The 23,711-nt window shown below is 39.6% G+C and overlaps 1 protein-coding gene across 2 annotated transcripts; it reads right to left on the bottom strand.

The window, feature by feature from the left end:
* Nucleotides 1–2,519: 2,519 nt before the first annotated feature.
* NAF1 (nuclear assembly factor 1 ribonucleoprotein) lies at nt 2,520–23,119 on the bottom strand. Of its 2 annotated transcripts, XM_038136256.1 has the most exons (9): nt 22,216–23,119; nt 21,818–22,113; nt 20,014–20,158; nt 17,896–17,989; nt 14,782–14,864; nt 13,678–13,838; nt 10,053–10,104; nt 5,645–5,750; nt 2,520–3,236 (listed from the first exon to the last, which is right to left on the bottom strand). In XM_038136256.1, exons 1-9 carry the CDS (start codon nt 23,065–23,067, stop codon nt 2,812–2,814), a joined length of 2,214 nt encoding a protein of 737 aa, XP_037992184.1. In that variant the 5' UTR covers nt 23,068–23,119; the 3' UTR covers nt 2,520–2,811. The 2 variants fall into 2 exon arrangements, with proteins under 2 accessions (XP_037992184.1, XP_037992183.1); XM_038136255.1 differs by having other exon boundaries at nt 21,818–23,119.
* Nucleotides 23,120–23,711: the final 592 nt, after the last annotated feature.

Here is a 23,711-nt window from a genome sequence, read left to right as displayed (position 1 = left end):
GCTTCCCTGCTTCCCACACCACTTGTCAGAGTTTTTCTTTAAGAAACCTGTTTGTCCTTTTGCTGTTCACCTCCAAGATTAGCCCATCCCCTTCCTGCTGCTGACTCTTGTCTAAATTAAAGACCAGCAAAAGTACCACTTTTTTTTATAAACTTAAGAGGAATGCTGTCAAATGTGTGATTACGTTCTCCATTTCCCATGTTATCAGTCACAGTAAATAATACAGACCAATAGTTTCCTGCATCCATACTTCTATTTGTAAACTTCAGCCCTTTGAAAAATCAGGGCAAATCTTCCCCTAAGCCTCTCTTTTCCTCAAGTCTCTCCCCTCCATCCCATGCCTTAAGCTTTCTCTGGAAAGCAGTTCATGAAGAAATACCACAAAAAAGGGGAATAACTAAAAATATTACAGTAGTGGCAGAGCTCTATTACAGCTTTCCAGGTCAAATGTGAGAACAGACAACAGGAGTCAGAAATAGAGAAATTTTCAACTACTAGAAAATATTATTTTCTATACTTTCTCTAGCAGAAAATACTTACATTTGACCAATCACAGCCTAAAGCCTAGCAATCAGGCAAGTGCACACAAAAACAGTATTGCAGTTAACAACCAAAAATTAGTAAAATGCCTTAGATTGCAGCATATTTGTCAAACTACACTCTGTAACCCAGCTTTATAATGGGCTTTGCTACATGCAAAAATATTGTTATGGGGAAGGAGAACACATCTTCATTTAAAAATCTTAACAGCCTAATCAAAGAATTATTAGTACAGATCTAATTATTGCAGTAGAAGGTGAACATTACTATACATAAAAAAACACCAGTTGCAATTGTAGTAATAATTCGGACTGTTGTACCTGCACTTCCTAGTACCTCACTCCTGTTCTTGGTGTTAACTCTTCAAATGCCCCTTTGGATCTTGAGGCTGATGATATTTGTGCCAGGGACATACAGCAAGGCCACTGGCATCCCAAGTCCAAGTGGGATGTTGGCAGTTCCTTTCTCTTTACTACATAATTGACTTGAAAACACTTATACATTTGGTAATTCACTCGTAACATCTCTATCATTGTACCATCCCTTATCACTGGGAATGGTCATGTCTGGGTTACTGCTGAGACAAACAGAAATGCAGCCCCTTCTCCTTTCCCCTGAAACATTTACAACAAACTAGAACCGGGCATTCTTTTTACTACAAAAAAAAAAAAAAAATAACATGAATGTCTGGAATGCTGCTCTTCTGAAACTATTTGTTGCCACTGCAGAGTACCTTAACCTTAGCTTGCCATAAACTGACATCTACATAACCTTCTCAGCTGCACACCCATGAAACAGTAGTTCTAGATATATCAAAGAATATTATTGCTCAAATATATTATAGCAAACTTTCAAGTCCGAAATTATATTTTAGTTCTGAGTTGCACCATCTTAGACAAGGGGGTTCCTTCCTCTCTGCATTAAATTTTTTTTTCATTCTTAAAGCTATTAGGAATTAAAGTCTAAACAACACCTGCACAGCTTACTTAAGACTTTACATATTTCAAGTAATAAGGTCAAAGCGAGTTTGAGAATAGAAATACATACACACTTTTATCGGTTCAAGGTGACTGTACTGGTAAAGATTCAAAAATTGTCACAACTAGTAATGACTTCAGTTGAAAAATAATCCCTAAGATGACTATCCCACAAGTTTAAACAGTTTTCCTCCTGTTTAAAAAACATTGATGCATTGTAAGGTCTTCCCTCCTAGTCAGGCAGAGTCACTTCCGTAGAAACTAGGGAAGTGCAACTGTAGGACCAGCTCTTTGGACAGGTGGCAGCTCTTCCAAGTGTTCCTTGGTTAAGAACTTCACCTCCCTCCCAGAAAAAGCTGGGAGAATTGATGAACCTCATAATTTCAGAGGACAAAATAGCAATCTGGTGCACTTACAAATTTAAACAAGGGAGTTCTGAAATAGCTTTCTCTCCAACAGACCTGATGATTTCTTCCTAGAAAGGCTGACTGCACACTCTAGTAGGTATTTATGAGCATCTCTGTATTAGGAGCGAGAGAAGCTAGAGCCAAGCCAGAGAAATTACGCTGGTTTTAGATTCTCAATTAAATGCAAAACATGCCATGAATAGGCTGATCTTCCACAACCATTCCCACAACACTGAATGTGACACAGCAAGTCAGCCACTGGTCCAGCTCAGATCTAGGTACTCGAGATATTTTTAAAAAAAGAACCATCCAGATGTAGTCTTTTAGTTAATATGAAATTAGTGAAGTATTGAAAGCTGGGTAGTGGTTTATGCTTTATATATAGTGAAAAACCTAGCTCAAAATTTACATGTCAGATTTTCAGTTCCCATGTAGGTTTCAAAATATACAGAAATTGAGAAAAATGTTTTAGCATAGCAATACACCACCATTCTGAAAATATTATAATATTGTCTATGTGAAATACCTTCATTGATACTTAACAGTAGTTATATAAACTGTTACATTTATTACAAAATAGATTTCCACCACTACATACCAATCTCCATAAGGTTTTTATTTATCATCTTTAAAGCAGCAGATATTATAAAAATAAACTATTACTCAATATTCAATTACTTTTATCATATAAATTTCTTTTTGGAAACAAAAAAAAAACATACATAGAAAAAAATAATTTCCTACAGATGTCCCACAAAGCACAAAACTCTGCATTTGTTCTACCGCTGCAGTAAAAGAAGGCATCTCCAAAATAAGGGAATGCAGTCCTGGCAGACTGTTCTTTCTCCCTGTAAACTGCAGTGCTCCACACGGACCCGTATGGAATCTCAGTAAGGCCTGAACTGAGGAGGATGGCTGTCTGGAGGAGGAGGTGGTGGCGGTGGTGGCGGTGGTGGTGGAAGAAATGAGTAGGATGAATTGTGCATGTTTGGGCCTGTCCACATCATATTCATATTTGAAGGTGGAGGGTGGAATTGATGCCAATCACTGACATAACCAAAATCTGGAGGAGGAAAGCCATACTGTTGCATCATTGGATTTTCTCTTCCGTGAGGTGGTGGAAACGCTGGTGGTTCCTGGTGTGTCCTCCAGTCTGAAAAGTATGGCGGTGGCGGTCTTACTTGTGGTCTGAAAAACCCTCGAGGGCCTGATGGAGGAGGAAACAGACCCCTGGAGAACCCTCTGCCACGGTATCCCCTTGAGTAACTTGAAGCAGGCTGTTGCACTGAGTGATGAAATTCGTTATTCTCACCTAAACAAACATAAGAAACCCCCCCACACACAGCTGTAATATTATTCTGGAAAGATCAGGTTTAGTCTTCACAAATCTTTCAAGCTGAAGTCAATGAAATTAGTAAAGTAATCTTATCAACAATTAATACTGGCAACTAATACATGAAGAATAAAATAAGGGCAGCTAATCTACTGTTTAGTAACTAATCTTGATTGATAGAAGTAATATAAAAAGGATGATCCTGAGAGTTGCAAACTCAGTCTTTTAAAAAGAAATTTCATCTTCTTTCCCTCTAGACTTTCTATTTGTATAAATGCATCTCAGGAAATTTTGAGTATTTTGGGAGCTTTTAAAACAAGATTTTAGAACAACACATTTTAAAACTAAAGACAAGTCAACACTGCATTACACTGAAGGGGTATCCAGCTTTCAGTCCCAATTTGGTATGACAGCATAGACACAACACACAATAAATTATTCAAGCTCACATTAATAAAATTAACTTACTCTAGAAGGACAGTCTCTACCTCTAGCCAATTAGCTTTCAGCATTAATCTTTCTAAGACAAATTCTTCCTTGTACAACTCACTCTTAAGCAAACATTTAATGTTCATAACAAAAAGGATTTTATGGCTGGGAGCAGCAAGGTATTCAGGAATGTAACACCGCATAAAATCACTGAAATTTAAAAACCTGGGTGAAACTCACCCTTGGCACTAGACTACATAGATTTTCAAAGGTGAAAATGTTTTTAAGTCTGGAAAGGTAGTTGGATACCAGAACTTCTACTCATTTCCAGGGGGGGATTAGGAGTAAAGATTCCTTTCGTACAAGCAGGCCTCCTGGAAGCACTGAAGTAAAGTACTTGAATAAGTGTTTTTGTTCTTTCATGTGTACTGTAACTACTGTAACAAGGAACAATTTTAACATATTCATGTAAGTCTTTATCTGAGACCGACTTTGTGCCTCAATTTGTGACATATATCGTTGCTGTTGAATTCTACAGCCAAAACAAATTGCACACAACTTCTATGTGCACCATTTTATTTACAAAAAACCCACAGCAAATCAAAACCTGTCTTCCTTGACAGAGTACAGCAGTTCCTCCTGCTGCATTCTCAGTTATGGAACAGCCATAGTAACAGTAACATCCAGTAACAGCCTCAGCAAAACCTAGGCAAAGGCAGGTCTGCAATAAACTGGCAGAACAAGGATGTGGTGGAAAACACACGTATGCTGGATTAACAGAAAAAAAAACCATCAGTAATTAAGAGAAAGTGCAGCACAATTCAGATCCATCTCTTAAGGGAAAAAAAAACTGTCAAAACCATAGGGCAAAAGCAAGTTCAAGAAAGACTGTGGCTTTATTTGATTGATACAAGGGAGGATTGCACTGCACAAAACGTATTAAAGGACAGCTACTGATCTCCCAGATCAAGAGAAAAGGGTTTCAGCAGGGCACAATGCATATTAGCTTTACAAAGGAAGAGCAGCAAGCTCACAGGAGTCTGAGAAATTCAATGGGGGAAGCACCATGCGGCAGATAACTGAAGCAATCTGGTAAGTTAGCAGTAGAAGAAGGTAAGGAATGACAGTCATATATAAAGGGAGAGGTATAAAAAGCATGCACCCAAAGCAGACCAATGAGAACAGAAAAAGAGGAATGAAATATGAATTATTCAAACAAAATGGCAATCAAAAATCAAAGTTTTGTCAGTAGAGAGGCATGAGAGAAGAGAAAATTTGATTATGGTAAACAGAGCACAGCTGCAAGCATGCACCTGGAACAGATACAACAGCAGGAGAAATGAGAGTAAAGAAGGCTCTCTTCATATTATGAAGATCTATATTCATCACAATTCATATTATGAAAATCTATACACAGCTTTGTTCATCTAATGACTGCATTAGGTAAACAGAAAGGTTCTCAGCAGGCTACAAAATAAGAGTTATTTAGAAGAGTATCTATAGGTCATGGGTGAGGAAGAGCTTCCATTTAGACAGAGTAAATTCTTCATCTAAGACCTGTATCTCCTCCCTTGATTGCAAAAAAGTAGATTTCCAAAAACTGCACACAGCCTTCCTCTGTCTTCTCCCAGCACTCAAAGGTTTTAGATGAACCCCAGTCCAAATGGTGGCATCTGTTCAGAATCCTCACTGTGTGTCAATCAACACTGTTCTAAGAGCCTTTGACTTTCCCCTGACAATTGCTCTGCTGCTACACCACCTCCCTTCCACAGGGCTTCCATTTCAACAGAATAAAATCTAATTTTAGTTCTAAAATAATAAACATAGAATGTGGCCACAAACTCAAATGTAACTTGAAAAAGTACAGAATTACTATTAACTGTAGAAAAACTCAATCACTAAGATAGTTATAAATGGGCATTCCAAACTTAGATTAACAGACAAAAGCATTCACTCACTTGGTGGAAGTGTTTCTGATCGGACTTTCTTCCTTCCTTGACTTAGAGGTTTCTTTTTCTTCTGTTTTGCCTCTCTTTCTTCTTCATCATCACTGAAATCCAAAACCTGGTAAGAAAAACAAAATCAGCTAGCTTCTCAGCACAAGAAAAAAATTAACACACCAAAAATTTATCATAACACAATTGATGCATGACTCAATTATCCTTTCTAATTTTCCTGAAAAGAGCAACATTCCAGTGCTGAACACAAATGTTTGATTGCCTAGATGATAGTAAGAAAAGAAGCTGGCTGAATAAAAGCTTTCAAAGATTAACTGCAGATAAAATGAATTAAAAAATGAATTTTTAAAATAAATAAAAATTAACTTGGCAACCAATACATAATTCAGCATCAAAACTACATTAAAAAATCTCTACTCTAAAACTGTCACTACACTGAAATTTTCTGCAGTATATTTAATAATACTTCCTGTTGAATTTAAAATAGCAATGTTATTCCAAAGAAATTTTCAGCTTTGAGGAATGTTGTCATTTACAACAGATTCAATGTCCCTGCAATGTTTTCTTCTTGATACACAAAGTTTTGCTACCTTTTGAATTCTAGCTTACATGACTAAGGATAAGTTATCAGGGACCAGGAAGAAATCTATCAGCATTAATTAGTTCCCTGAAAAAGAGCTCTTACAACTTAAAAGGGGTAAGATTCGTTCCTACCCCTACTTCCCAATTCTGAAAGTATGCTGCTTAGTTCTATCTATCACACACACAGAGCATGGATCTCAAAAACACTGCACCAAAACAGTGCTTCAAAAGCCTCACAGAAGTTAATTTTAATACAGTTATTTCTTCTACTACATAACTAGATGACATATTCAAAAAAGCTGTAAGAACTACAGCAAGATGATGTATACCATGAAGTAAAATCTTTCACTGACTCCTGCTTTTTAGAAGAACTCCAGTACACCATACTCCAGTGATGCAGAAATAATGAACAGCAAATTGAACAAATTATGCTCAAATTATTTGAGCAAATAATGAACACCTTTTACTGCTACCTAATTTCCATGTAACATCCCACAGAAGCCACCCCACAGAAAAACTGCAGTTATCTGCTGCTGCCAGCCTTGCAGCATACAGACCACATTTTGTCATCCTCTGACCCTAAAGACAGAGCTAGGAGAGATTGCATTAGTGACTCTACAAATAAGCTGGGCTAGTTAAAAGCCTGCCAAAAAGGAATGTTTACCATATAACTAGAAGTAGCAAGTAAGAAAAGCCTACCATAGATTAATTTAACATTCATACAAAAATGAAGCTTCACACTATCAGAAAAAGAAGTGACTCCAACAATTGCACACAGCTTACTACAGGGACTGGCAAGAAATCAGCTGCAATCTGAGGTCTCTAAAAGGGTCTGCCTCTAAGAGACAATTTCAAGCATCAGCAGCATAAAATTTGATCTGCACCCCTATCAGCAGCTATTACCTTCACAGTAAAAGCTACTTTCTATCAGCCCATCAACTCTCACAGCTTGGGATAGCATGGTATAAACTCTAACTGCTAGAACTAACTAAAGATTATTCTAATTGAGGATTACAAGATGTTAGATGTGGTTTTTTTCCCAAACAGAGCACACAGTCAGAAGAGTGTCCACCCTTGTCATCACTGACTTTTTTCAAGCTTCCTTTGTTCCTTCCTATAGTGAGGTACAGCAAATTTAAATTAAGGAAAATCTTAAAGAAAAAACAAACAACTTTGGAAAAGGCAATGAATCTCTACCTGCAGATCTGACTGACTGTACTTGGCCAATAAAATTTCATGGGTTCCTACAAACTCACATTACCTATCTACAAACTAATCTCTTGAACAGGTTTTATAACATGACTGAAGAACAGAAGAGCTCAAAATTAGCCAATAAGCCCATCTGGTATCATCACCACGAGAAAACGGCAGAACAAAAGCAAGTTAAGACTAACCAGAAGTCTCAAAGTACAGTCTTTCAAAGCTCAATGGATAACATACCTACAGTCCAATTCTTATACAACACTTCTAATTCTCAGATTATGATTCTCTGTGAGATTATGTCTCTACAAGAAAGGAAGGCAATTTACAGTCAGAACTGACAGACAAGCACTCTTTGAGAGAAGTTAGCACCACACGGCTCTGTTTCATTTACAGGAAACAAAAACTGTACTTCAAAAGGCATCATCCTCACTCAGTACTGTGGAAAAAGCAACATTCCAAGTTGACAGACTGATAAATCCTTACAGGATCTTTGAGCCCAGAAAAGATCATGTTACTACATCTCTCCTTCAAGCCAGAACAACTATCCTGGAATAAGGACTGTGAATGAAAAATTTAATACTGTCCCTAACAGCATCCTCCTGGACAAGTTGTCCAGCGCTGGATGAGCAGATTCATGGTGCAACGGGTGAAGAATTGCTTGAACGGCAGAGCTCCTCAGAGCTCAGCTCCAGGGCCAGTTCTGTTTAATGTATCTATCTATGATCTGGATGCAGCATTTAGAAGCTGCATGAGCAAGTCTGCTGATATCAAACTGCCATCATCTCTCTTGAGGGACAGGAGGCCTTGCAAAAGGATCTAGGTGGATTGAGGCCCTGGGCAATGATTAATGGGATGAAATGTAATGAGTCCAAATAATGCACACCTAGGATGAAGTAACACCATGCTTAAGTCTAAACTGGGAGAGGAGTGGCAGGAGAGCAGCCCTGCCAAGAGGGATCTGGGGGTGCTGGTCAGCAGCAGCTCAGTGTGGGTCAGCAAGGTGTGCCCTGGAACCCAGAGGCCAAAGCCCCATCCTGGGGTGCATCAAGCACAGCATGAGCAGACAACCAACAGAGGTGACTGTCCCACTGCGTTCAGCCTTGGGGGCCTCACCCAGAGTGGTGTCTGCAGTTCTGGGGCCCACACATCAAGAATGTCAAAGTCGTTGGTTGCATCCAGAGGAAGGAAACAAAGATGGTGACAGCACTGGAAGTCATGTCCTGTGAAGAGCAGCTAAGGACCCTAGACTTGCCTCATTTGGTGGAAAGGAGGCTGAGAGGCAACCTCATTGCTCTCTGCAGCTTCCTGAGGAAGGGGAGAAAGAGGTGCTGATCTCTTCTACCTGGTATGCAGTAACAGGATGAGTAGGAAGGTCCAAAGCTGTACCAGGGAGGTCCAGACTGGAAATAATGAAGAAATTCTTTATTGAGAGGGTCATCAAACACTGCTAGAGACTTCTTAAAGAGGTGGCTGACATCCTGAGCCTGGCAGTATTTAATAGGCATTTGGACAATGCTTTTGACAACACACATCAGCTTACGCTTCAGCATCAGCCTTGAACTTGTCAGCCCTGACTGCTCTAGGTTCTTCCAACTGAAATAGTCTATTTCGTTCCATCCTAAAAATCAGTTAGAACACTGGAGAAACAAAACCAAACCGTTACCCCCTACCAAAAAAAACCCAAATCCCACAAAACACCCTTTCCTACCAAATTATAGAATGAGAAGCATATATTACATAGAAGAGAATTATGCTAAAAAGGCAAGCATTTGGAAGATTCAAAACAAGTAGACAGATCTCTTTAGAATACTATGGTGGACAGAAGGCTTCTAGGAATTTCAACTACTTTGTGTATGTTTAAAGTAGAAATTGCAAGGAAAAGTGATTTAACTGTTGTGATATAAAACTACCAGCCTTGTGATTCTTATTAAATACTCACAAAATGTATAGCTAGAGTGGAGTTAAGGACCACTGACAGAAAGTCACTGAAGAACTATTTACAGATCCTATAGCAAACAATGTCAATGGTCACAAGAAGCTGCTAATTCTACATGACCCTGTATGATGGCCTTTTTTATGGAAGAAAAATTTCCATTTCCTCCCATGGAACTCTTGTTTTATAACAGCAAACTGTAGGGTAAGCTTACTGCGAAGCCGTTTAAGGAATGCAACAGAGATGTCAAGTTAATTTGGAAGAACAGACAGCTTAAATGTCCAAGTAGTAAGTTTGCAGAGTACTATGCTTGTGGCCAATTGAAGACAAAGCTGCAGTGAAAGAATGCAGGGACAAAAATTTCCTAGCAGAAGCAAAATTATTAGGGAAGGTAAAAGCACTGCTACCTGAAGTTAAACATTCAGGTTGTCAAATATGTTCTTGAAGGACTAGAGGAACTGAAGATACACATTTTTGCCAGCTGCCAAAAAGCAAGCAGAGAGACAGGTAGTTCTCTACATTCACTATGAGACCTCTCCAAGGTCCACGATCCTTTCTTTCAGTGAAGAGGTACACTCAAGTCTTGCCTCCATAAAAAAATAAGCTCGCTAATTACTTGCTCTGCACAGAATATTTTCCACATATGACTTGTGTAAAAACAGTAAACAAAAAGAAACCCTCTATAGTTACTTCAGGTGGTGGTTCTTGGTCATTCTTCCAAGATGCATCTGAACCTTTTTCCCTGAAAGAAAAAAAACACAAAACACGAATTAGACAATCCAGATAAAGGAAGGCTAGCATCTTCTATAAGTTATCATAACAGAAGCTTCCACTTTTCAGAGTTACTTTGTTTTTAATATTGTTTATAAGCAAACAGTAACATATAGGTTAACTCAGGGCTTCACTACTCTTGAAAAATCTTCCTGCTTCAAGCGATGACCGAACATTTCAGTCAAACATCCTAACGCTAAGTTTTAGTCAATATTCTCTACACAAATCCTTTTAAACCTGAACTGAGGTAGTTCACTGCAACTTTCTAATGCTAACTGTTGACTACAATCTCAAGCATTCTTATTCTTCTGGTTTCAGAACATGTATGTTCAGTTAAAAAGAACCTACTCAGTCAGTAGGACACATGAACTCATTCAGCGGGACACAGGCTTTCAGTATAACTACAGCAAAGTAAATTCAGAACCAAAAGACCCTCAGTGCTTGGCTTACAATCTTATTAAGACAGTGTTAGCGAGATAACTAGGTTTCACCTTTTAATTTTTTGTAAACATAAAATTAAATTGCAAGGCAAAAGACATTTAAAGACACAAAAACTCAATTGTCTTTCCTGACAAGCACCAAAAATAAATTTGGATTAGTCTAATTCAGTTAACCCACTGCAAAGTCCTTCACTAAAGATCAAGTAATTTCTTTGATTAGCAAAGAATTTGTGAAACATATTTAAATTACATTGCCAATAGTCTGTTGAAGGTTTTTTCCATGCTGCTCTCAAATTTTATGTGTTTTGGTCTGAAATGTCAAGGTACAATCCTTATCTATGCAGAAAAACTATAAAACAGTGCAATACTGAAAATTTTTACTTGCAAAATGGAACCACACAGCTAAAAACATCTATGTGTTCAGTGTAAAATGCCTTCAGTCATTGCTCTAATAACCGAAAGATTTTAATGTATTCATCAAGTCAGCAACTACAAAACAACTTGTATTCATCAAGTAGCAGTAACTACAAAAAACTACATAACCATCGGCACCAGCAGCCTGTACTTCAGAGGTGCTTAGTCACACTCATGAGAGCACTGGCAAGTCATCTGGAGGTACCTTGTGCCTCAATCCCTAACTATAAAACTATGAAGTTCAACATGTACTTTTGAGACTATGAGTAAAAAGGAAGGCAAGGAAGACATTTTTAAGTCCAATTAGAAGAAAACATTACAGGGAGGAACATAAGGATTCTATACAAGTTATTTCTCAGCTGCAGAAAACTTATTATTACGAACTGAACTGTTTCTTCCTTTCATCTTGTTATTTTGGAGCAATACATGCCTGCCAGAAATACCAGAGCTCACAAGAATTGCCAAGACCTGCGGTCATTCAGCAGTATGTAACATCACTGACTGCAAACTTTAAACCATTCAAGGTCAGGCAGCTTATCTCACTGTCCCAAAGCAGCCTTCCTCATTTCAGCAAACAAAAACTGCTTTTCATGCTCCAAGGTATTTAATATCTTCTGCAAAGAACAATATAGTAATTCTTTTGACTTGTGAAGTTGCATACTGTAAGACCTTGAAGTCTAACAAAAGGTAATTCAGAGAAATCATGAAAATACATGAGCTTTTTCAGAACTGGGTTTCAGACAATACAACACAAGCCTATCTTTAGCAACAAATTATTTTGCATTCAGAAAGTTTTACACTACACTTTCACTTATTTTTCTATAAAGTGTAAGGCTTATTCATAGTACTGCAACTTTGTACAATGCAAGCAGATTGCATTTCAGATTTCAGAAAAAGCTTCAAACTCAGAATTTCTTTCAGATCTTAATCTTGATTCCTTTCTTTTCCAAAGAACCATCACAGTTTTGAAACTCTAAGCCTGTAATACTCCACAATCTGGTCTGCACACAGACAAATTAAGAAAAAGCGGAAAAAATTATTTGTTATCAAATTTGCCATCTACTAAGGTGCAAAAGTCTTCTAGTGGATCACTGACCAAAACTTGACTTTTCTACAATTCACGTCACATTCTTATAGCATTGAAGTGTCTTCATACAGCATTACAGCACAATTCAGAAATCAGAAATTCTTCATCCGTTTTTAATGAAAACTATTTCGTCAAAAGGCAGCCTCAATAGAACCAAATGGTTCATACAAGCTTAAGTAACGGGACTGACAAAACCCAGAAATAAATTACTGTTTTAGTGTACTGTAACTTAAGTCACACTACTCATCCTAATCAAGACAAGAAACAATGTCTGAAGCACTGTTCAGCTGTGCTGGTAAGCCTTGGAAGTCTCAAGTATCTTACCCAGGTTTCTACCACCTATGACAATGAAGTACTACCAAATGAAAAATGGTTTCTCAAACTATTTCCAAAGCATGAAACAAAGTAAAACACAAGTTTCCCATCTCAGATGCTGAGTACAGCACACAGTTATTGATGCAGCAAGCAGATGATTAGAGTCTGTGCACTTTACAGTGCTAAGCAACAAAGTTTAATAGCGCAAATCAAAGACCAGCTGGCATCAAAATGCTGCAGAAAAACAAACACGCGTCAGAGCAAGAAAGTGATCTATTTTGGTCCTCACTGAAGGGAAGAAAATATGCTTGTTGCTTGCACAGAAATGAGGAAGTTAAAAAAAAAAGACTCCTGCAGGTCTCACTAAAGAAAAGAACTATTCAGTATGAATCCTGGCACAGCTGTAATGAATGCAGATAATTAACCAACCCCTGAGAACTAATCCTAATAAACAGAAACTAAGTCACTTGTATGACAAAAGATATCTAACCTATAGTTATTTCAGATGATTGCTCATCAATAATTAGAACATTAATATCTAGCTGTCATTTATTATGTTTTATTTCTTAGTCTGTATCTTTGAGTACACTTTCCTCTAAATGGCATCAAGTCCTATTTATGCATGATACTTTCCTCAGTCAGACTGGGATACACAAACACTGCTGAGAAGTTTCTGAACATCATACTACATTGTCACTCAAATCCCTCCTCTCTTGCAAATTTAGAGGGTAATTTTTATCTAGAATTGTTATCCTCCAATTGTGAAATAGATTTATTGATAACTGCATTTCAATTTCAGCCTTATAATATGAAATAAAAATAGTAAATTAATACAAACTTGTTCAGAACGCAAACTAGTTTATTATCAGTTCTGAAACTATACAGGAATCTAAAGAACAACAAAATCTGGAAAGTTCATCTTGAAAAACTTTTTCATACTCATGAATATGTGTGTTAGAGGGTATGGAGGAAGTACCAGTGAACTTTTCTGGTAGTGGTATTTCAGTTAACAGTACAAAAAGAAAGCAAGCTTAGTATATTAAGTAGAATAAACTAAACTTTAGTAATTACAGCACTTTAAAGGTTTGCAGTTTACAGCTACTCCTCATTGTTCTCGAAGGCAAAATAGTACAGTCTTGTTACTACAACATAGTTGAGAATATCTCAAGGAAATATAAAGTGTTAAGCTTAGTACTAGAGTTTCTCACTGAAGACTCAACTTTAATCCAACATTTTTAGCTATATAAAAAAAACATTATAACCAGATTAGAAAATAAATCAGACTCACTGTTTTAATTTTTCAGCAAATATATACTGGGTGAAGTCCTCTACTGATGGAGCAAAATACATGCTATCTTGCACATTAATACCTTTCTCTTTGATATGCTCAGAGCTGTTAAATCTTATCACATAAAAAGGATGTGAAACAGGACCAAATATCTCAAATATCTGAAAGAAATAAAATTAAAATGTTTAAGTAAACTACAAGCAGATTAGTAGTAGCTAATTTCACTGTAGACTGGTATTTAAGAAGTCTAATATATTTTCAAAATGCAGCATCAAATAAAAGTTCCTTTCACACTTTTTTTATTACCAAATTTTGTTTGACAGTGTATTTCCCCAACTACTCTTTTTCATGATGTGGAACAGTAAGTTCTCACATCCTCAGTAATCCTTCCTTTTGTCAAATCTCAGTTTTTCTGTGTCTGTTATGCTTTCAAGTCTCATAATGCTGGGAACAATCTCCTGATCATTTTTTCCTCCAAGTTCATCTTAACAAGATGCCTTTACAACAGTTACTGCTTGTCCCCCAATTCCATGGAGAGCAGAGAATTCTGCCATGTTTTACAGAACATCTGCAATTCAGGCTAAGTTTATTCCACCCACATCCAGCATTTAGAGATATTTCAGTAGTAACCATTGCAGATGATGGCTTTCCTTCTATAGAAAACGGAAGATTCAGTACAACAACCCTCTCAGCAAACATTCTTCACTGGCCTTAAATCAGAACAGTACAGCATAGAAGAAAACATTCCCTATTTTTCATAAAACTTCACTCTAACCACTGCCCCTATCTGGTAATAAAAGAGCACACAGGCTGTTATTCCAAGATATTATACATCTGAAAACTATCTCTTCCTCTCCACAAGCCCTCTCAAACACTGGAAACTCACCCGACAGTGCAATTCTGCAAGGATGCAATTAATTCCAGGTTTTGGAATTCTTGAGATTAAAAAAACAGATTAATATAGCAAGAGTCAAAGGCACAGAGAAAAACTACATATCAAGGAAGCATTCTCTTTCATTTAGTAGACTTCAACTCTACTTTCTGGAGCACTAAAGAATACTTTCAATTTTATATCAGAATAACAAGTTTTTATTTTACACCCACCTTTCCTACTGCTTGCCGATCTTCTTTAAAAATTATGCTTTCCTCATTTACCGGAGGCAGGCCTCTCAGTGATTCAATTATTACTAAAGCAGAAATAAAAAAATAAATTAGAACTTTAGGTTTCAACAACATGTAGTTAATTGCAGTATAACTTAACAAATCACAGCACTACTTGCCTACTTCAGTTTGTAGAGCTGCAACCAAATATTCTTGCACACAAAAGTGCTTAGAATCACATACCCCTTCTCCAACGCTTATATTACTTACAGAATTATTGTTCTCTGGGGTAAAGAGAGAGAGTCCTAAGAATCACACCAGAACACAAAAGCTTTCTGGCAGTTCAGTCACAGTAGCAACTGATGGTGTTTATAAACGCATATACCCAATCTGTTAGACATTCTGCAATTTAATGCCAAAGAAGTCTCATACTTCATTTGTGCCTAATGATGATTGAACTTCTCTACCTGTAAAACAACAAAATGCTCCAATTAAGCATTCTCAATGCCTGTCCATCAGCAAATAAAGTCACTCAAGTACACAGTGTCACTCAGACTCCAAATAAAGCTCAAGATCATCACTGCTGAACTTCCATAAAATGACTTTCAGCAATCATCATGTCACCAAGCTAAGTTACAGCTACTACCACAATCTGCAAAAAACTTAACATGCCAAACAAGGATATGACAATCCTACAGGCTTAATAGTTCAATGAATTTCAACAGAATTTGTGAAACCAATTTCTTTTGTGCCTACCTTTAAGATAAAATATACTGTGAAACTACCCAATGTGTTGTTTAAACCTCATGAGAAATATACGTTAGCAAAAAAAAACCCACCAAAAACAAAAACAAAAAAACACAACAGACAAAACCCCCCAAATATCCACACAAAAAAACCCTACAAAAACAACACACCAAAACCTCTCAGATAATATTCTCAACTTGATTCACCACACGTAACTCCCAGCATGCAGTAGGCTGAGGAAAATATATTCTGAAAATGCACCAGTCCCATGAAACTTAGGAGAAACATTACCCCCTCCAGCCTATCTGACTTACAGCTTCCCCTACCCCAACCCATCCTAAATTATCAGTTTCTACTCTTGCAGGGCCCAAAGTATAGCTCCAGGTAAAGTTTCTCATGTACACCAAAGCTGTTTACTTTCCAGGTCCCAACCCACACAGTGAATTTTTCTCTTCTCTTTAAGTACCTTGAAGCAAAACACAGCACAAGTTTTATTAAATTCTGATACGCTGAGCTGAAGTTCACAGAAAGTACTGTCATTTTGCTTTCAGCTACAGCACAGCAAGCATGAACCTAAACCGTAGTAGCCTCAAATGTACTTCAGAGGATGAAATATCCACTCACAAGTATCACTCACTCACTGCACACTGATGAACTTGGAAGCTTGCTACAGAGAACAGCAGAGATTCTAAGGAATATCAAAGGGACAGAAAAAGAATACTGACTGTTGTGTCAGAGTATTGGTGGCTTCCAAATGAGAAATCAACTCCCTTCAGACTAGATACAAACCTGGTATACAGAGGCATCAATTTAGTTCAAAAATTAAAAAAAAAATTAAAAATCCCCAATTAGCTGACATCCCTAATGTAGCCACAAATCAACTGAAATTGATGCCTGTTTTCAGAAGAAAAGAGACTAAAATGTGGAGAAAGAAAAGTCATAAAGCAAGGTGGTTAAAGCAAGGAAATAATCACAGATGTCCTGGGGGTTTACACCATTCATATGGTTTTATTTCATTATGATTATTAGCTTGTTTTCTAAATTTCACCAACAAATCTAATTCAACACTTTATACATGTACATTACATAAAGTAAGATGCAGCCTGAAGAATTCACCTACCAGTAAACTGGTATTTGAAAACATTATACTCACCAGTGAGGATTACAATTAAGGACAGTTTTCAAAACTGAAGTCTTTAAAACAGTTTTGTTTATACCTTCGCATTTTAAACCAAAAGTAAGAATAATAGCAAGTATGATTCAACTTGGTTTTTTAAAACTTGTTTTCAAACTACCATTTTAGCTGAAGACAACCTTCTTGAAGTCCCCATTATTATCAATAAGCAAGAAAGAGCAAAGTAGAAAAGAACAGATTACTACCTTCCACACCCTCCTCCCAGCCTCCTGCAAATGAATGAAATTAAATCACACTACAATAAAATAATGAAGAGGAATTGCCTGTATTACCTGAAGTCTTTTAGAAGAAAAATTAATAGCAAAAGTTACATACTTTCTTTCATATTACATTCAGCCTAAATACTTTAACTTCAAAATTGAACTTAATTTCTAATTTTCATAAGCAAACTGCTTGGAATGCAATTCAAGCAGAATGAAAACTTGAAATAGCTTAAATACAAACATACTGTGGATGTTTTAGTAATATGAGCTTCAGCAAAACTTTCATTTCATTTATCAAATACTGAGGTCCCACACAGATCCAAAAAGATCCCTAAATCTCTATGCCTGCAGTAAACTTACATCCATTCTGTATCTCAATCCCATTAAGCTTACCCTCCACCCATAAATCATGTTAGTCACACCATCCTCTGACTGCTGACAATGGGCAGCCTTCATTGCTCAAGGTGCCAAAAGTGGAATGAATGAAGACATAAATAAATAAACAAACTTGCACTATTGAAGAAACAATTATTTTGCCTGTCCTTATCTATTAACAAGCAAGCACTTGGGACTGCATTGTACTGCATCTGTGCTTTCAGTTATACAGCTCCTATATATTCAGGGATTATTCAAAAATAGCACCTACGACTGGAAAATTTTCTTAAAACACTTAAAACACACTAACTGTGGGCAGTATCAATATAAAAACCATAATACATAGTAGAAAAAAGGGGTTTGAATTAAAAGAAATTGAACTAGGAAGTCACATAGAAACACAGGCATACAAACCAAATAAAAGATAATTCAACACAAACTTCATCTGTTAGTTCAAATTCCAATTCAGCAACCTGCTACCCCCAGAAACAGGACACTGCAGGACTGACATTTTGAAGGAACAGATAAGAACATAACTCATGCAGAGATATACAGAAATTATAATAATGAAAAACAAAGCAAACATATCTTGCCTACCTAGCTGCTCAATGACGCTGGAAACTGTCCCAAAGAGCTTCAGTTCAACGTTATCTGGAAGAATTATTGATAAGTCTTCAACAGGAGGCAATTTCTGCAAACATCAAGTCTATGTTTAGAATATAATATCACACAAAGGCACTTTGTCACTGCAGAAATTTGACAGTTTGGAAAAATCCCCTGGCATTTTTAAGATTTATTTTTAAAAATTTAGTTTGATTTGCATCTTTCACAATCATCCTAAATGAACTCATCTTGAGGGACCACCACTTTTCAGGAAATCTCTCCTATAGAGACACTACTCTACATACTTCATCACAACTCCAGCAAAAGCTAATTTTATTTAACTGGAGAAAGCCAACAATTGACAGGCATTTCATCCAAGCTCAAAGTACAACACAATACTTCATAATTATAATTCTTAATAATTAATAATATTTATTAAATATTTAATTATTAAATATTTATTTTAAATTAAATGTTAAATATTTATTAATTATTTGCTGAGATTAATAATAGTAATTAAACAATCAGAAATCGAAAAATAAGACCACTTCCAAAAACATTCAATGCATGCTAGAAGAAAAATGTAAGCAGCAAGAGGCAATATAGGATAAAATACACCAGATGCATATAATCTGATTTAACAAAATACAGTCTGTACACTTATACCATGATTTGGATCATTACAGAAGATGTAAACATCACAACCTATACAAAGAGAATTATTTTTAGCTGAAAGTTGCATTTGGTACTAGAAATCAGAGAGAACACAAAAAGTCAAACTTCTGATACAAAAATGAGGACTACTACTACTACTAATATTCAAATTAGGCTTTTGCCCATGTAAGGAGCAAGATCTTCTATCAAAGACTGATTAACACCAAGTTCATCATCTACCTCAAATTTACCCATAAACTAAGATTCCTATATAGTATGCTGCTATGAATTCAGTAAAGACTTTATGACACACAAGGCAAATGGAGTAAGCATTATCTTCAACTTCAACACCCTGTGAATGCTAAGAGTTCAAATCTTAGCACTGAACCTCACTTTTAAAGACCACAACTAGAAACAAAATCCCACACACACAGAAGGGTCTCATCCTGGGTTATCAACACCTCACCTTATAATCTTCACTCTAAAGTGTTTGGCAAAGGCTTAGAGAGCAATGCAAAGATGAAATAGGCCAAGACTTTCCCAAATGTTACACCTTTGAACACAAACATGAATTCAGATAAAAACACCACACCCTTCTACTGGCAAGTGTTTTTTCCAACATTAAACCAAGTTCACTGCTAAGACTTAACTGAGTCACTTTTGTAAGAGAATTGAAAGGCCAAAGACAAGCAGGAAGGTAAAATTCTGATCCTGTATCTCAAAATAGTACCTTCTGCCTCACTATATACAGTATCTGCCAATCCTTGTTTCAAAGCAAGAGATTTCTGAAACAATTCCATTAACACTCCTTAATACATATACCCAAAACACATGACTTTCTAGGTTATTAACTGTGGTGGGTTTCACTGCACAAAAGGCAATTTTCTTCACAGTGGCTGTTACAGGGTTGTGTTTCACATCTGTGCTGGAAACACTGCTGACAATATAGAGATGTTTTTACTATTGCTGAGCAGGGCTTACACAGAGCCAAGGCCTTTTTTGCCTCTCATGCCACCCCATCAGTGAGGAGGTGCAAAAGGAGTTGGGAGGGGCACAGCCAGCACAGGTGACTTTCACAGACCAAAGGAACATCACACACCACATAACATCATGCTCAGCATACAAAGCTGGGTGAAAAAGGAGAATGAGGGACATTTCTAGTGATGGTGTTTGTATGTCTTGGACATAACAACAGTTACGCATGGAGCACAGCTTTGCTGGGGATGGCAGAACTGATGAACAGCCTGTCCATGGAAAGTGGTAAATTAATTTCTAGGTTTGCTTTGCTTGTGTGGGTGGCTTTTGCTTTACCTACTAAACTGTGTCAAGCTCAGCCTTGGAGTTTCTCTTTTCCTATTCTGATTCTATCCTCATCCTGACACAGGAGGACTGACTTAAAATATTGATTTTTAGTTGGGTTAGTAGGAAAGGGTTTAAAATATACCACATTGTACTTACATCAATAGGCAACTCATCCTTTGTCCTAAGACAGTAAGATCTGTTATCCTTCTCATTTGGATGATCATCTTCATCAGATACTGCTGAAGATGAAGACGAAGATGAAGAGGAGAGTGTACTTGATGAACTATCTGAATCTGTATCACTGAATAAAAAAAACAAACACAGGAGTTACAATACTGCCTTCTTACAGTCACAGTTCTTGTAAAATCCCAACATTAGCATAACACTGAGTGAAAGTTAAGAAAATACTTATTCCAAGCAAAGTATCTTGCACAATGAAGGGGAAAAAGAAACTGAGTTTTTGTAAATAAAATGGATTAGTTTTGTAATTCATGTCCTGTCCAAATCCCCTGGTAAATATTCCCAGAGTAATTCAGTATTTCTCACTATCACATGTGTACGAGATGTTTATTGTCCCAGACTCTTAATATTTCAAGTAAAGAGTGGAGTAAGAAACCAGTCCTTATTCATATCAACATGTTCATTTTAGCAAAGGCCCAAGTTCTTCAAGGGCTGGTGGAAGAAAAAAATGTGGAGCAATTAATCCTACTAACTTAAGAAACACAATACAAACCTTACCAAAAAATACACTGAGATAAGCAAACTTTTGCAAAATAACCTTTCTTACCTGAAAAAAAAAAAAAACAACCTCACTCCAATCTACATTCCTGTAATACCAGTCTCATTCCCAAGTAAGTGGATGGCTTTCTATTGCTCCTTTCTTTATTCCAACAAATGCTAATAGTAATGACAAGAAATAAGAGCACCTCTCCAAATAAGCCTTTTGAAAAGGTCCAATGTAGACTTCTTGGAACAACATCAATATAGCAGAAAGACAAAAAAAATCAGACTAAGAGACTGATCAGTGGAGGGAGTTGAAGAAAAAACAAAACAAAGACTGAGATACATGCAAGACAGATAAGTTAAGAAAATTTCACCTTTAGGGTTCATCAGCGCAACAGATTTTGGAAGTAAAAAACACTAGACAGAGGTGAAGCCCCTGGAAGTCAGGAATTTCACTTTCCATCACTTCATGATATTCAAGGAAAACTTTGAACCAACAAAAGTACTTCTGAAGTCAAAGTTGAATCAATTAACTGTTAATGAAGCTTTAAGAGGAGATTATTAGACTTCATTTTAGCCTCCTCTCGTCAAAAGAAGCACATGGCCATCCTGCTGCACCAGCCAAATAAGAAAACACAAGTCTTATTGCAACAACCAAAGTGCAGACTTCTAACACTGCAACAGAGCCCACATTTAACTAGTTACCTTTCACCAACTACACTGAACATCAAAGCACAGATGCAGCAAGCAGAAGATGGACCCATTAAAAAAGAAAAAAAAAGAAGCCGAGAATGAGCTTCGCCACTGAGATGCGAACATCAGAGCACGTGGTACAGTGTGCAAACTCCCTACCTTGTAGGAATATACATTCGGTTTTTCAGCAGTAACACCGCCGGTGTCCCTCCCCAAGAGCCGCAGGTGCATTCTGTGAGGACCACCTCAAGCCGGTGGGGGGCCCACACTCTCCAGGCCACAACCACCAAACTCATGCTTTCGTTAAATCCTACACCTTTACAGCACTATTCTGGAGACTAATTTAACAGACTCCTAGCAACATGTAACTGAAAATTACACCTTTGATGGGAAGCTCCAGAGGGTGAAACACCGGGGCGGGGGGAGGCGGCGGGCAGGCACACCGGGCTCTGGGGCGCTCAGCCACGGCGCCAGCGGCCCGCGCCGCCGCCCGACGCCTCGGCGAGCAAGGGGCGACCCGGGGGGAGCGCCGGGGTGAACCCACCTGTCCGAGTCCGACGAGGGCACGTCGGCAGCGGGAGAGCGGGGCCAGGCGGGCGGCGGTGACCGGCGCGGTCCCGCGGCTGGGGGCAGAGGGGCCTGGGCTTCCCCACCGCCCTCCGCAGGGCTCTGCACCATCTCCTGCTCGGCCGCCCGCCTCCCTCCCGGCCCCACGGCCAGGTTCTCCAGCTGCTCCACCACTTCCCGCTGCTCGCCCGGCCCCGTGGCCAAGCACTCCATCTCCTCCACCACTTCCCGCTGCCCGCCCGGCCCCACGGCCGGGTTCTCCAGCTGCTCCACCACCTCTCGCTGCCCGCCAGGCCCCACAGCCAGGCTCTCCATCTCCTCCACCACTTCCAGCTGCCCGCCCGGTCCCACGGCCAGGTTCTCCAGCTGCTCCACCATTTCCCGCTGCCCACTCGGCTCTACGACCAGGTTCTCCCGCTGCCCGCCCGGCTCCACGGCCAGGTTCTCCAGCTGCTCCACCACCTCTCGCTGCCCTCCGGGCTCCACGGCCAGGCACTCCATATCCTCCACCACTTCCCGCTGCCCGCCCGGCCCCAAAGCCGGGTTCTCCAGCTGCTCAACCACTTCCAGCTGCCCGCCAGGCCCCAAAGCCGAGTTCTCCAGCTGCTCCACCACTTCCCGCTGCCCGCCAGGCCCCAAAGCCGAGTTCTCCAGCTGCTCCACCGCCCCTCGCTGCCCGCCAGGCCCCAAAGCCGGGTTCTCCAGCTGCTCCACCGCCTTTCGCTGCCCTCCCGGCTCCACGGCCAGGCTCTCCAACTGCTCCACTACCTCTCCCTGCCCTCTCGGCTCCACGGCCAGGCTCTCCAGCTGCTCCACCACCTCTCCCTGCCCTTCAGGACCCCCAGCCAGGCTCTCCATCTGCGCCACCGCTTCCCGCTGCCCGCCCGGCACCACAGCCAGGTTCTCCAGCTGTTCCACCACCTCTCGCTGCCCGCCCCAGCCCACGGCCGGGTCCTCCAGCTGCTCCGCTATTTCCCGCTGCCCGCCCGGCCCCAAAGCCGGGCTCTCCATCTGCTCCACCACTTCCCGCTCCCCGCCCGGCTCCACGGCCGAGTTCTCCAGCTGCTCCACTACCTCTCGCTGCCCACCCGGCTCGACGGCCGGGCACTCCACCTGCTCCACCACCTCTCGCTGCCCGCTCCAGCCCACGGCCGGGTCCTCCAGCTGCTCCGCTACTTCCCGCTGCCCTCCCGGCCCCATGGCCGGGCTCTCCAGCTGTCCCTCCATTCCCGCGCCACGCGGCCCGCAGCCCCGCCCCCGGCGCGCGCCACTTCCGGCAGCCGCGAGCCGCCCCCGGGCGCGTGAGCCGAAGCGAGGCGGGGCCGGGAGAGGGGCGGGAGCGGCTGTGGAGGGTCGGGAATCGGGGCTCCGCTGTGGACGGTCGGGAATCGGGGCTCCGCTGTGGAGGGTCGGGAATCGGGGCTCCGCTGTGGACGGTCGGGAATCGTGGCTCCGCTGTGGAGGGTCGGGGCGCGGCTGTCCGTGACAGCTTCGTGTGGGCTAACCCGCCCCCGGGCTTGGTGTCTGTTGGGCCTGCTTGAAACACAAAGCTAAAGCTTATATCTGCTTTTGCTGAGGGCCTGCTGGGAGAGATTAGTTTTTCCATTTTGTAAATGTGCTGACAACACACAGAATGATGTAATTGAAACCAAAAATAAATTTAAAAAAATAAAAGCTGTATAATATCAAATTACTGTACTAATAGTAATTTGTAGCATTCTGATACAATGACTGCATAATGATAGTGATTGTATAATAACGCCAAGGTCTTCAAAACATAAATGTCTGTGTTCTGCGTTCACCATAAATACTTACGGTTTTGGAGCTTGAGTTTTTTTGTGGTGTCTGTCTCACACAACTCTGTGGGGATA

The sequence above is a fragment of the Motacilla alba genome, chromosome 4, assembly GCF_015832195.1.
Source record: "Motacilla alba alba isolate MOTALB_02 chromosome 4, Motacilla_alba_V1.0_pri, whole genome shotgun sequence".
In the NCBI taxonomy this organism is placed as follows: Eukaryota; Metazoa; Chordata; class Aves; order Passeriformes; family Motacillidae; genus Motacilla; species Motacilla alba.
Note: the sequence above shows the minus strand (reverse complement) of the source record. Positions and strands in the feature narration are given on the sequence as shown.